At 43.8% G+C, this 14,175-nt stretch overlaps 1 protein-coding gene across 4 annotated transcripts in view; it reads left to right on the top strand.

Annotated features, from left to right (window-relative positions):
• The window catches only part of MEI1 (meiotic double-stranded break formation protein 1), a 36,789-nt gene that overhangs the window by 1,815 nt on the left and 20,799 nt on the right, over window positions 1-14,175 (top strand). For 3 of the 4 annotated variants that reach the window (XM_042815617.1, XM_042815620.1, XM_042815616.1), the window contains exons 3-15: window positions 855-905; window positions 2,431-2,504; window positions 3,140-3,245; window positions 3,947-4,150; window positions 5,327-5,454; window positions 5,994-6,108; window positions 6,883-6,999; window positions 7,566-7,665; window positions 10,111-10,245; window positions 10,789-10,903; window positions 12,430-12,527; window positions 12,849-12,990; window positions 13,642-13,753. In XM_042815617.1, the coding sequence (XP_042671551.1) occupies window positions 855-905; window positions 2,431-2,504; window positions 3,140-3,245; window positions 3,947-4,150; window positions 5,327-5,454; window positions 5,994-6,108; window positions 6,883-6,999; window positions 7,566-7,665; window positions 10,111-10,245; window positions 10,789-10,903; window positions 12,430-12,527; window positions 12,849-12,990; window positions 13,642-13,753 (1,497 nt within the window). The remainder of the gene's footprint in view (window positions 1-854; window positions 906-2,430; window positions 2,505-3,139; window positions 3,246-3,946; window positions 4,151-5,326; window positions 5,455-5,993; window positions 6,109-6,882; window positions 7,000-7,565; window positions 7,666-10,110; window positions 10,246-10,788; window positions 10,904-12,429; window positions 12,528-12,848; window positions 12,991-13,641; window positions 13,754-14,175) is intronic. The other variant, XM_042815619.1, reaches the window with a different exon arrangement.

Genomic DNA, 14,175 nt, shown 5'->3' with positions numbered 1-14,175 from the left:
GCAATTATACTGTGTTCCTTGAAGTCCACAGTCTCATTTGCACATCACAGATATGTGCTTTGTGCGAGGTGACTTACAAGCCCCTTCCCTTGCCACAACACTGAATAATTCAAGCTGCGTTTCCCAGCTGGTTTCCCAGCACAAACTGTGCTTTGCGCATTGGAAACAGCTTTATTAGAATGTTGTGCAGGTTTCATTCTCTCGGTCACACAAATTTTTATTGAGCGCTGTCTGCACACAATCCTATACAGATGTGGAGGGAGTAGTGCTTACGTCCAGTTCACTCCTACACTGTAGGATCCTAAACCAAATACCCCAGAAGACAGAGGTGTACTTGCATTTCAGTGCTCTGTTTTTAAATAATCAGTCTGTGTGCCTCTCTGGAAAGGTACACAGTTAAATTTTCAGGGGACAGCTTTGCTGTAATTGATTGGCATTTTCAGTACTGTAGAGGGAGAAAACTTGGTGAGTAAGAATAAGGGTAAAATAAGAAGGACATCTCATAGCTGGGCTTTGATTCCTGTCATTCTGTAGTGTTGTAATTCAGACGTATGATGATGGACCATGCAATGGTGTTTGCAGTTTCATGTTTACCTACATAGGTGGAGCCACTGACTTCAACTACAAAGCACATAAAAAATTCTGAGAGAACAGTACACCTCGTGCCCCTTTTTCCTGGTTATGAGGGCGCCTTTTGCAGAATTCAGCCTCTTCTGACAGTCAGATTGGCCTCTTGTGAAGCAGGGGGAAACTGGTCCTGAAATAATGTGCAGCTATTTTTACAAGAAGGCTTTACAGCACCAATGATCACAGGCAAAAATGAGTTCTGCAATTGATTGTGCTTTATCTTTCAGGGATGTGTCATGCAGTAGAAGACAGCGATGCGCAGGACCAGTTTGGAGAAGGTGAGGTGCAGGTGCTGTGTGCCAGTCAGTGGCGGTCTGTGAGAGGCATCCATCTTGTCTGATAGCTCAGCTTCAGCACAGCTTGAATTGAGGAGAGCTTCTATTTTCTATCAGTTGCAAAAGTGATAAGCAGACCATTCCAGTATTTTGTGGTGCATCCATGTGAAGTATGTGTGCATTTAAACGTTAGCATTTCTCCCTTGGGTTCTGTGTGTGCCATCAGAAGGGTAGCACTTGTAAATAAAGCCCCATCTTTGAACCTGACCAAATGGAAATCTTCACATTGGCTTCACTGAGCTTTGGAACCTAGTGCTTTCTCCTCAGGACAAACAGTATTTGGGACGTAGCTGTACAGCTTCTAGATTCCTCTCTCTTAGCAGTCCTTCATTTGTAATCTGGAAACGCCTGCAGGGCTGAGAAGAGATGTCTGCAGTCCTATTAACCTTGGGCGTCTCTGCTGAGTCTTGTGATATTCACAGAGCAGCAATTTCCTCCTGTCCAGCCATGAGAGATGAAAGGAGATGTAACCAGCTCCTTTCAGGGAGGTATCAGTTTTCAGACACGTGCTTGAAAAGCGTTGCAAAGGTGAGAGATCTTTCTGTCAGGATGTGGTTCTGCTGATAGATGGATGATTTCAAACAGAGGAATTTTAACTTGATGATACCTAATTATTGAATGTTCTTAGAAATAGAACAGTTCTTAGGAATTCTGAGAGTTCCAGGCAGGAAAGGGCCATTAAAGCACCTATGTATCATCTGCCTCAAGATACCCCTCTGCTCAGAAAGTTGGCCCTTCTTCTAAAGTAGGTCTCCTAGATAAACTCACAGTATTGCCCTGGATATACCAAGAAGTGGTACATCTAGAAGTCTCTGTGGTTTTTTTTGTTTGTTTGTTTGTTTGTTTTTTTAATGCTTTCTTAGAATAAGAGTAAAAAGAATGTATTAGAGTACCGTGTGCCCTGTTTGAAATGAGTCATGCCATGACAAGAAGATATAGCCAAACTAGCTTTATGAAATTGTATGGAGTGATATTCTGTACTGTGCCTCAGTTAAGAGTCACAAAGATAAGTAGGGCCTCAATTTATGGAAAGGTGTAGTGGATACCTACATGTGTATGTCTGGTGGACTGTAATGTTACCTTCTCTGCAAGGCTGTTTTTAAAGGCCAGTTTTCATACTTTAGGATGCCTGCTCTATTCAAGTATCAGATTTTTTCATGGTTTCAAATTTGGGCTTTGTTTCCTTCCTTCCTTATGTTTACTTGATGTCCTGATAGACCCTTTATCATTTCTATGCATGGGTTGTGGTGCTGCTAGAACAGGATTGCTGCTGTAATGTTGCTGCAGAGAGCCTCAGCTGGGCTATCAGAACTAATAGCACTGGGGCTTTGCTGTTACCCTGTACTCTCAGCAGCCCCACGTTCATTTAATGGCTAAGCTCTTTGCTCACTGGCCTGCTAAAGCCCTGTGGAGGATGGATTGTGAGTGCTCTTCAATGTGAATTACTGATCCCATTTCTTCTGCCTAGTTCTTGTGCAGCTTATAGTGGAGCTGAAGTCAGAGCAGTACTTGCGCTGCATTCTGGACGAAAGCCAAAAAGAGGTCAGTGAAGATGAATTCTCTGCCCTTCCCTTCAGTTCTTCAGAAGTTGAAGAGATGAAAATGAGAGGCCCTGCGAGACTGCGGCTACTGCTTTGGGATGCAGCTTCTACTGTAGTGGGACGTCCTAATGCCAGTTCCCCTGCTGTGATTTTGGCATTGGTGTCTTCTCTGGAGTTTTCCTATTGCTCTCATGGCACGCTGTAGCTATATGGCTTCATAATGCTTTAATGGAACTGTGTGCCTTCCTCAGATTCTTCTTTTCCTCCTTTCCTGCGTCAGTGAAATGAGGAGCTTTCACAGCACTCTGCTGTCTTCATTCCTAAGTTTGTGGTGGTCCTGTGGGGTGCAAAAAATTGAGAAATAGCAAAAGCAGGGAGAAATTCAGCTGGTTCGTCTGCTCTTACAGGAGCTGGAAGAGAAAGGGGCAACAAGAAAGAGATTTCTTGGATAAATTAAAGAAGCACTGTTGTATTTTGGGGATTTTAGGTATGTTCAGAGTTTTCCTCTGATTTATCCTAAATGATGAAAAGGACCTGATTTAGGTGAAGATCCTGTTTTGGAGAGAGCATATTGGTTTTTGTGTCTTTCTAACTGTGTACTGTGTGAAACATTTCCTTCCTCTGTCTCCTCTACAGCTGTGCAAAGCAACTACCAGGAGAGGCAGCCTGCCCACATTCACTCTCTTGGGCAAGCTAGCAGATGCTGTCCCAGGCTTTGCTGACATACTGGTGGTGGAGCACAGTGAGTAGCCTTCACGCTCCACTGAAGGGTTGTAGTCACAGCTCTAACACACATAAGCATGCACGCACTGTCTTTCCACTCCTGTGTGCATTTACAAAGGTTGCACAAGAATCTTGTCCCTGAAGATGAAGTGGCACGCAGACCTCCTGGGTTGCTGGTCAGTACCTCAGTAGTAGGCTTGGTGTTGTGCTCTTAGCCATCCTGACAAAAACAGCCTCTGAGAATTGTGTTTGTAGGCATGCCTTGTGAGCGATACATGTTTTGTTTTCCTCTCCTTGGTTCAGCTTCTGGGGTCTGGTGAGCATACTTAGCTCTTTGTAGAGGTGGTGGTGGTGGAAATGCATATGGTGAACAGTTTTCTCCTTGGGCCATTTTTTACTGTACCTCTGCTCAGAGACTCTTAGAAGCATTCCCAATGTTCATGAATGTTTGACTGGATCAGAGGGAGAAACACTGGTGAGATAGCACAACATCCATTGGTATTTGTTAATCTATGCACACCAGCCTGTGCAGTGGGCTTGTGCCAGTTGTACTGGTTTTGACTGAGAGACGAGATAGTGAGTGGCTGTGTGGTGCTTGGCTGCCTACTGGATTTAAATCACAGCACAGGTTTTTGAGGGAAATAGGCTGATGCTTTAAAAAAGTCAGCTTACAATCAGCTCATTGATATGAATGTTTGCCATTTCTGTTCCTCACACTAGGTAATTTAGTGGATCATCTGCTGGTGGGCTTGATGTACCCAAATGAAGGTGTCAAGGCTGCTGTCTGTTACTTGTATGGCAAGTTGTACTCCTCTCCTGTTGGCACAGAAAAGCTCTCAGCACACTTTGAAGAAAGGCTGTGTGGCCTCTTCTTGAATACTTTTGGCCATGCGCAGACAAAGGAGCTGCAGGTTAATTGCTTAGGTAAGGCACTACTGAGAGAAACTGCAAAGTGCAAGGGAAGGTTTAGAGCAAAGCAGAAATCCTTGGATGGTTTAAGATACCCTGATATAGGTCGGGCTTTAGAGGAGCTGTTTTTATGCTCATTTGAACCAATTGATCCTTTCTGTTACTAGACAGCAGTGAAGTAACCCAGACCTGCTGTTGTGCTCCCCCAGCCTCTGTTGTCCCTAAAGCCTATGGTTGCCTAGCACTGATTAATCTTCAGAGTTTCCTCAGGGTTTGCCCTGTGATTTGACTTGTCTGAATATGATGCTATCAGACTCAAACTGCCTGAATGCAAGCACACTGCACAGACAGGTGGGTTTTGTATAGAACCAGAACAGAATAACATTTGGAAGGGTCAGTTTTGTGCATTTATTCTTCATATTGCACTTACCAGCTGTTGGTAGAGAGCACAATTTCAGCCTTCCTGGCACTGTTTGGTTGCAAACAATCCAAGGATTTCCTTTTCCTTGTAGGATGCAAGCAGGAATTGGCTTGGTCCTCAGATCTACTCAGCTGCTAGGAAAGAATGATGATTTCTTTGAAAATTGATCTCACGCCTTATCCCTTGTGAATTTGTGCCGATGCGTGCAGATGATTTGCACCACTATCTGTAGCAGTGCTCTATACTTTTATACTGAAGGGTTTTGTTTGTTTGTTTTTCTATGTATGGATGTCCTTTAACGAAATGCAGCCATTTCAGCAAGAGCCTGTGAAAGCAGGAAGGGAAGATAAATGCCACGGCTCTAGGAAGTATTCCAGGGAAAATATCTAGTTAACTGTTTGGTCCTTGGCTTTAGCATGGTGAAAAATGCAAATTAAGAGCTCTCTAAAGAAACAGTTTAAGGGGAAAGTACTGGAGCGCAGAAGACAAGTAGAAGGCTCGAGGGGTCATTTACTACTGCACATACAGATCTCTCAGGAATGGGGAGCAATCAGACCTGGCAAAAAGAACCAGTAACGAGGGGTTGCCAGATGCATAGCTCATGGCACTTTCTGTTTATGTAAGTCAGAAGAAGCTTGCTCTACTTGAAGTTAGGGTCTTTGCTCAGAGGGCTGGAAAGAGAAGGAAACTGACAAGTCTTTGGCTGTGAGTACTTCTGAATTAATCCCATGTCCACTTTGTGATGCTCACTTTTGCTCCCCTTTTTGCAGGTTTGCTGAAGGAGCTGCTGAAATCTGACCGTTTTGTATCCATTCTTATGAATAATTCAAAACCAGAAGAATCTGACAACTCTGATTTGTTAGAAGGGGAAAATCCACTTCCACTCATTCTCAAAAAGGTGATTGATGAAGTAGTCTTACAGCATGCAACCTATGACTTTTTAACACATTGTCCCTTGTTCTGATGTGAGCTGTTAGTAGATGTAGGAGTTTGATAGCCTGTATTGAATTTTTATTTGAGGCATTTGGGTGCTGTCGCCCCAACGCTGACCAGCAATAGAGACTGCAGTGGAAAATGTGGGCACTACCATAGGTCTCCTTATTGTTCATTCCTGTATCCTAGAGTTTTCCTTGTGGCCTCAGCTGGTTTTACTCACTGACGCTTAAGTTCTGATACAGCTCTGGCAGTGCTAACATGACTAAATATTGAGGTGGAGCTATTCCTATTCATAATACTATTTATTGTGGTTCTCACACTGTATTTTTGAGTGTGTTTAATCCAGTATTTTATCTTGCTTTGCCAAGTTTAACCAATGAAATGTGTGTTAAAAGAGAGACCTTCATTTATGTTTGAACTTTTTAAATTTAGAGGAAACTGTTTCTCCTCATACGTGCACAGTTGACTTCCTCTCTCCTTTTTGCTTTTGTTTCACGACAGCTTTTGTTGACCAGAGATGAGATGTTACAGGCAGCAAGCTCTCACTGTATGGCTGCAGTGCTGGTTCACTCTCCCAGCAGATACGCTCCTGCCTTTATCCATGCTGATGTCCCAGGTGAAGAAGTGCAATAACATTGTATTGTCCATCTCCCTGGCTTTTTGTTCTAAGAATCAGTCTGGCTCCATGCAATCCCCGGATGACACAATCTATGCAATGACCTTTTAGTATCAGTAGAAATGTCTAATGTGATTTTAGAAACAGTAGTGAAAAATGAGTTTTCAATTGAAAGTATAGAAGTAGTTGTCAACTGGCAAAATGGGATTTCCTCAGCAAGAATTTGGTCGAGGAACCTCTTGAAGCATAGGTGCAAAGTCTAACCTGGCTGGGTTTCCATCTTATCTTACTAAATATTGTGAATTTTCATAGAATTTGATCTGGTAGATCTGGCTTCGGAATATAGCTTTAGGAGATGGTTTGTTGTTCACTCTATTCCCAGAAGACAGAAGTGCTTTGATTTTGCAAATTCTTTGTGAGATGTGAAAGTTCTTAGGAAAAAAAAGATCACCACATCTGTGTTAAAGCTTGCTTTGTGACTTCATTTACGCCAGGGGCTAGAGCCACAATTCAGCTCCTGCCTGTTAAGTTTGTGCTGGGAAGAAGCCTGCCTGGGGGACTCTGCTCTCCAATCACCGTGGTTTGAAGGCTAGCATGCCTCTGAGTATTCACTCCATCCTCCATTCCTTCCATTTCATAATACATCCATTCTCCCTCTGGCTGTCAGTATGATTCCTGCTTTCTTCCTCCTTCCTCTGCTCTGTTCTAGGAGCAGCTTTGCCACGCTGTGAGCCTCTTACCGGGGCGACCTTATTTGTATGTGTGTTTTCACAGAATTCCTTTTTGAGTGCCTCATGTGCAGCAGTGAAATTCTCATCTGGTCAGTGTATTGCTCGCTGCTTCTCCTCACCGAAGAGCGCCTTTTCTTCTCCAAGTGTCACACAGTGTATGGTGAGTCATCGGCCTTTCTGACAGTGACCGCCAGTAATATTGCTGGCATTTGTTGTGCCTCTAGCTGAATTTCAGTGCTTTACACACAATCACAGTGTCTAGTCAGGATGGATGAAGGACTGAAAATGAGTACCTATCGGATGCGTTTGTGATGTCTACCGCGGCTTGAGTTTACAGTGTTGCTGTCCTAATGAGTTTCTGATGAGCATGCATCCACTGTAATAACCAGTTGTCGTGACTGTTACTATAACCTGACTGCTAGTAATAGCCAGTTATCAGGAGTTACTGCTAGGTATCTCTGTGGAGGTGTCAAAGGTGGTTTTAGGAAGAAAGGCCAAATTACTTCTCTTTTCTGGACTTCCTTTCAGCAGTGGGAGCTGATGCCCGTTATCAGGGAGCTGAGCGAAAATGATGGCTTGGGCAGTTGTTTCAGACAGTGGCTCAGAGGAATGATTGTTCAAATCTTCCTTCCTTTCAAATATTTGTTTTTCTCCCATCCTGGAATTTGGGGAGTTGGGGGGGGGGGGATTAAAATCCTCCTCTGTAACTTCTCTTGAATATTGCAGGCATAGAATCTCTGGTGAGAAGTCTCCAGGATGTCCTGCAGTTGAACAATATGGAGTTACACAAGCAAGGGCTCCTGCTCTTCACTGAAATAGTGAAACGGTAAGGGATTGCCCCTGTCAGGCTCACAGATGCAGAATTTGATGCCTAAAAATGGAAACTGTTGTGTTTTTGAGTTCTTTTTCCTAGGCCAAATGTCTGCATTTCTTGAGCCCTTGTGTTTAGTCCTGTGAAGAAGGGCCTGATAGCTGTTTCCAAATCTCCCAGCTTGCCTTCTTTGTGCACATTTCCACCAATACATCTGCCTCTCCCTGCTTCCTTGGCAGTCTGGGGAGTGAATTCTCCTTTCATCTGTAGGCATAAAAGGAGGCAAAGCCTAGGAAAGTCCAGGTATATGTGAGCCAGCTGGCTCCTGCTAAGTGACAAAACAGAGCATGTACATTCCATGGCTTCTAGTCCTCTGTCTTCATCTGAGCTAAATTCAAACAGCAAAAACAAATTCCAAGCCGAACTATTAATGCGTTCTGTCAGTTTCTCCCCTTGTTTTCTGCTAAGGAATAACATACTCTGGCTTGTTTTTCTTCTCTGCTTCCTGTTCCTGCCTGTATGATCTTGTTCATGTCGTGTTGTGCTAGTGACAGAATCTTGTTTTTGCCACTTAGGTCCCCCAAGAGAGCCCTAGAGCTGAATTTTGGAAATGTCAGTCAATTTTTGTAGCAAGTGCTAGGATAAAAAGGAGAAAGAACAGTGTGATGAGGCCAGTGTGGGATCTGTCAGAAAGAGAAACCAAAATGTGGGAAACACTAATTACAGCATTTACACTTGTAAAACAAAGAGAATGTTCTATGAAATTACTCTCATTTTCTAGCACACACGTCCTGTTTCTCAGAGGCTTACATTTAAAATGCCATTTTATTTTAAACTGTATCATATGGAGAAAATGGTCTCATGCTGGAACATCTCTTGGTTTTCCTTGCAGCTGGGTTCTCTTACTCTGTAATTGACCCCCACGCTCTGATGTTATCCAGACAAGATGTACTGCCTCTGTTGGCACTGTCAAAAGTGTCAGGAATGGTGGGTAGCTCTCTGTGGAGTGCTTTTCTCTCCCAGCACAACCAGAGTGGCGCGCAGAGTTTGGGATCCAAGGACATGGGGCTGCAGGAAGGTGCAGGAGTTCTGTATTTAATGCATTTGTTTCCCTGGCCCTGCAGACATCACAGTACACCATATTGCAAGTGGGTTTGTGCCTCTTGGGTGAGTCAGCAGTACTCCTCCATCCCTTCTTCTCTGCATGAGTCAGTGAAGACTTTTTTTCCTGATGTGTTTTACTTCAAAGGGTCAGTGATTAAAGGAAGGAAATAGAAAGGATTAATAAAAATAGAGTATAAGTAGAAACAACTTGAAGTTCAGCACATATGGCTTGGGCCAGAGGCTGGTCCTGGTGCCTGTGTTCCCTGGCCTTATCCCAGCCTTGCCCACCTCTCTGCCCTTTCTTGCAGCAGAATGTGAAGTGACTGCCAAGCTGGATTTGCTTCCACTGAGTGGCTGAAGAGTGGCTCTGCCTCTGTTCACTTTTTGCCTGCAGCTGAGCTACTAATTTAATTTCTACTGCAGTTGATTCTTCTCTCCCATTTGTGCATGGGAGCACGTGCTCCTGGCTTGCCTTAGTCTTGTCATGTCTATGAAAATGGAGTAACGGGGAATACTCTGGCTTCCAAGCCTGGCTGCTATCATGCTCTGCTTCTTTTCTTGCTTTGCTTTTGGAGATACTTTCTGGCAGACCATTAATGCCTCTTTTCCACATGTAGCTGCTTACCTTCTCCTCTCTTTCACGAGCGTACCTGACTTTCCAGGAGTCAGATGAGTCATTTATACACCTCTGCCCAGTAATGGGATTAATGGCTTGTCATCCCTCCGTGCTCTCATGCTGAGTGCTCAAAGTCATTGGGTCACAAAGTGATCAGATGACCAAAATGGTCACTATCAAGAAAAAATGTAGAAACAATTGAATTATGGTTGTTTCTGTTTTTTCCTGTTTACTTCTCAAGTTCTTGAAAGTCCCCGTCCCAGCAGCATCCAGCAGTAGAATCACTGCAGGACTGTTAGAGAAGCTATTCTCTTGGCATTGTTCTTCTTCTAGTATGGTAGTGTTTGCTTGTTTACTCAGAAATATGAATTGTTAGATGAACCTACAAATGCCAGAGCAGATGGCCTCAGCATAAAGTCCTATACAGGGACTGTGTTTTGCAGAGCCTCTTTTTTCATGTGTTTTTCATGTCAGTATGTGCAGGCACAGTACAAAGTCATCCAGACTGTAGGTTCTTTTCATCATGGTAGGACTCCAGACCTGCTGAAGTTCACTCTTTGTAGCAAACCCTCCACCTACTCAAGTTTGAGACTGCATCCTTGTGAGCAGCTGGCTCTGAATACTAAAAATCATGGCTGGAGCCACATGGCTCTTCACTCCGTTTGGGCAAATAAGGAGAGGACAATACAGTTACTTAACCTGACAATATTCTCCTTGCTTACTCTGTTTCCTCTTTGCAGGCAACCGGTGGAGATTAAATTATTCACGAACCGAGGTATATGTATAGATGCCATTGATGTTTTGATGAAGACAGTGGACTGCCCAGTGCTGGAGGTGGTAGTGGAGGCTGTGAAAGCTGTGGCAGCTTTTCTGAGGTAGGCAGGAAAGTATTTACAGGCTTTTCTTCAGATAGATCTGAAGAAATGTTGGTCTCTGCAGCTCCCCTGTGTCTGTGTGGGTGAGTGTGCTCTGCAGTGGGAATTCTGGCTGAGATAGGCATGGGTACAGCAGAGCTGGCTTCCCACCTACCTGCCAGGGCTGCCAGGGTGATGAAGCTGTGGTAGGCAGCAAGCTGCTGCAGCAAGGACCTAGCATCTCCATCAGGCTTGTTCTGCAGCTGCTATGACTTTGGCACACTGTGCCCCTTCCAGACAGATAAGAGCAAGTATTAGACTGTGCACAGTTATACTGTGCTTGATTGTAGTGGGAATCTGTGATGCTGAATGCAGTGAGGGTGTGTTTGGGCTCATGTCTGAGAAGGCACTATTCAGACCTCCTGACTTTTGTGTGCTGTACTGGAGAGAGATGGCAGTGGCATATTGCTTTCCAAAGAGGAGTTAATTCTGCTGGTGTTGCCTTCCCATGCAGAATGTCCCCAGCTGAGAACATGTTCATTGTCTTTCTTTCTGCTTGTTCAGGAAGGATCATCTGAGCTCCCCTCCAGTCCCATATGAAAATCTGCAGAAACTGCTGGAGGCAGTGCTGAAGCGATGTGTCGACCTTTCCCCACCACACAGTAGCAACCAGCATGAAGTAAGTCAAGAGATACTGTGCACTTTGCTAGTACCAAGCAGGACAGGACGATCCTCCTAGCACAGCTTGTGGAAGTTGCATGTTTTTTCCATCTCCTTACCTGTGACTGTTGTAGTCTCTGGTGTTTCTTTTGATCCTCATGGCTTGAGATGGTAACAATCTTTATCTATGAAAATGGGTGCTGGTGAGTGCTTTTTCTAAATCAGTGAAAATATATGGGGCACCATTTTAGTATACTGCTCTCTTTATATGTTCAGTGCTGCAAGGTAATTTGAACCTCTCCTTCTTTAGGCCCCTGCCTTGTAGGCTGTGTTAGTCAATCTATTTTTTGGCAATGAACATCTCTTACTGTGCCTTCAGACCAAGACAGTCACGTTGTATGCACAGTGATTCCTCAGCGAGGGAATTGGTAGCTGCTGCTTGAACTGCAAATTCTTTACTGTTCCTGGAATATGCAGTTAATGTGATGTGCTGCTGGGACCTGTGCATCTGTCAGGAGAGCTCTCATAACTGATGGCCAGTGACATGACAAGGGCTGAATCTTCTTGCTCTGTGCTTGGGGCCACTTAAGTTTAGATTGCATGTCTGAAGTGGCAAGAACATCTTGTGGGGGTACCAGAACTCCAAATGCTTGTTGAATTGTCCTTAGGTCCAAATTGTTTCTTATCTAATGCCTGTCTTCTCTGCCTGGAGAAAACAGGAGAGCTTTCTGCCCCTTGGTAGATGTTGGTCAGTCTGTTTGTGCACACAGAGCTTTGTGTCCCTTTCAGGATAAAAAGCTTTACAGAAAGAAAATTAGGCAAGGCAGTAGCGACATCCAGCCTGTGTTTAGTGAATGTAAAAGGGAAATGATTGTAGCTGTGATTAGGTGTTACAGTATCAAATGGGAACTATAAGGAGCTCTGAACTGTCAGGCTCCAATGCATTGCTGTGTTCTCCTCTGGTAGTATTTAGAGAAGACCACCACAGCCTGTTAAGGTTTAGAGGCAGATTTTGAGTTCCAAGTGGTTTGTTCACAGTTTGGGCAGATGACAAATTCTGACCTGGAACTTGGCTTCTGGCTGAACTCAGTAGGACACACTGTGTTAGAACAAAGGCCAGTATGTGCATAATTTTTTACAAATCTGAGCCTAAGGAGTGATTTCTGAGCAGGGAGTGGAACTGTTCAGTGTTGTGTGAAGAGTAAATGGAAGGAACAAAATTAAAAAAAAGACAACACCCAAGTTTTCCCAGAAGGGTTTGAAGCTGAGTGGCTTAAAACTCAGATTAGACCGAACCATGGCAATACAGGCTATACTGCCCAAGGGATAGAACTGGTGGATTTATAATTCTGTTTTCCATAGAAAGAGCTGTGTAAATCTTTTAACTCTGCCTTCCCTAGGGAGAGCGCAATAATAAAAAAGCATCCATGCAAAAGGAGTGATTGAAGTATGTTGTTCCTCCTACTGCTGGTATCAAAGAGGAAATCAGTTTTTCTTTTTTCTGACAACAGTGAATACAACATTTTGAAGACTTTTGTCCTTTAGCAGGGTGATCTCCTGTTATCGATGTCCCAGAGCAGAGTTTCTTGGAAATATGGACAGCTATTATTCAACACTCTGGAAAGTTTCAGAAATGCTTGCAGGTGAGGACAAGGAAGGAATAAGGATAGGTATCATGTGCATGTCTATCCATCTATCCTTGTGACGGAGTTCCTTTGTCAAACCCCACCACTGAAATTCTCAGGTGGGTTCAATGCATGGCACTTGTCAGTTAAACAATAGGAGAAATGTTTAGTGACAGTGAAAATTTTGTCACACCTGTTTGTGTCCCCTAAGAAATGTGATTCAGACCTATGAGGTTCTCTCATGTCTTCAGTCACTGAAGAACTCCTTGGAAATAAGACAAAACTGTTGGTGATGTATGAGTGTTTCTTTCTCCTCTGGTACCTGCTATGTGTTTGTAGGTTAGCAGTGGAATTACAGAGTGACCCCATGGCCCAGGAGAATGCTTTCACTGCTCCCTGCTCAGAGAGCAAGGAGACGCTGAACAACTTTTCTGAGTTCCTGTTGAGGATCTGTGACAGTCTCTGCATCCCCATGGTCATGGTAGAATTTCTTTTGGAATTGTTCTGTTCCTTGGGTACCTGGAAGGTGCCCTCAAGCACCAACAGTAGGTGGCATAGGTCTTTTTGGGAAGAGAGCTTGTAGAGTAAACCTAGAATAGCAGAGGCATTTGCCACCTCTCCAGAGCTGACTTTGGTATTTATTATACAGTTCATGCAAATGGGAGTATGTAGTCTCAGAGGGTGGAGAAATTCATAGTGCTGTTTCTTGCTCATTGAATTTGGGTAAAAATTAATGGACTGTGGTAAAATTGCTCAGTGACCTTCAGCAAAGGTGAGCTGAGTTGTTCTGCTCTGAACATTTTAGTGCTGGACTTAAATGCTTGTGTTTGCCACTGCCCAATAAAACTTTAAAGCACAGGAATTAAGCACTACTGAAGTCAGCTGCATTTCAGTGTATGTCTTGTGTTGCATGCTGTGCCAGAGTTAGCCCTCAGATCTGCAAGAGCAGTTATGTCCAGAGTTGTAGGGGCAGTAATGTTAGTTGCTGCCAGGCATTTTGGTGGAAGAATTGTTCCTCCATTTGTTTGGACTTACTAATCTTAACTTTCTGGGGAGGCAGGAGACAGGAGGCAAGCTGCAGCTTTCAGCGTGTATTGTGTATCGCTCATCTGTTCCTTTCTTCCTTCTGCAGAACTACCTGGAAACATCTGTCAGCTCCTCAGTGATGGAGGTTTTCATCTCGGCACTTAATACCCTCTTTGCAGTGGTGCCAAACATGCGAGATAAGTTCTCCAAAAAGCTGGGTATGGGGATGGAATCATGCTCTCTGTGCTGTTAACTGATGGAACTTCCTGCAGCAGCATGTTGCAGAGGCAGGGAGCTTAACCAGAGTGTTTGTGGAGGATTATGTGACATGATTGTAGGAGTAAGAATGGAGTGCACAGTCATGATCAGTAGGATGAGAGAGTTATTTGGCCTAGCAATAGTGATTGGATAGATTTTATTTTTGATAATTAAATTGTATCAGCTTCATCTTTTCCCCTGGAACATTCAGAACTGGCTGTTCCTGTGGATAGAGATTATGCTGGAATTGTTGGTGGGCATTCATTGTGTGGAATTCTTATTCACTCTGTGTATTTCTTGCTGTTTGTGCATCAGAGAGATGATGCAGATTTCCTCTCTTCTGAACATATAGATCTTCCTTTCTCTTTCTGAGAAGACAAAC

This window comes from Centrocercus urophasianus, unplaced genomic scaffold (assembly GCF_019232065.1).
Source record: "Centrocercus urophasianus isolate 14NV4802_14NV808 unplaced genomic scaffold, USGS_Curo_1.0 seq_15, whole genome shotgun sequence".
Lineage (NCBI taxonomy): Eukaryota > Metazoa > Chordata > Aves > Galliformes > Phasianidae > Centrocercus > Centrocercus urophasianus.
The sequence above is the reverse complement of the archived record's forward strand: the minus strand, read 5'-3'. Positions and strand labels throughout refer to the sequence as shown.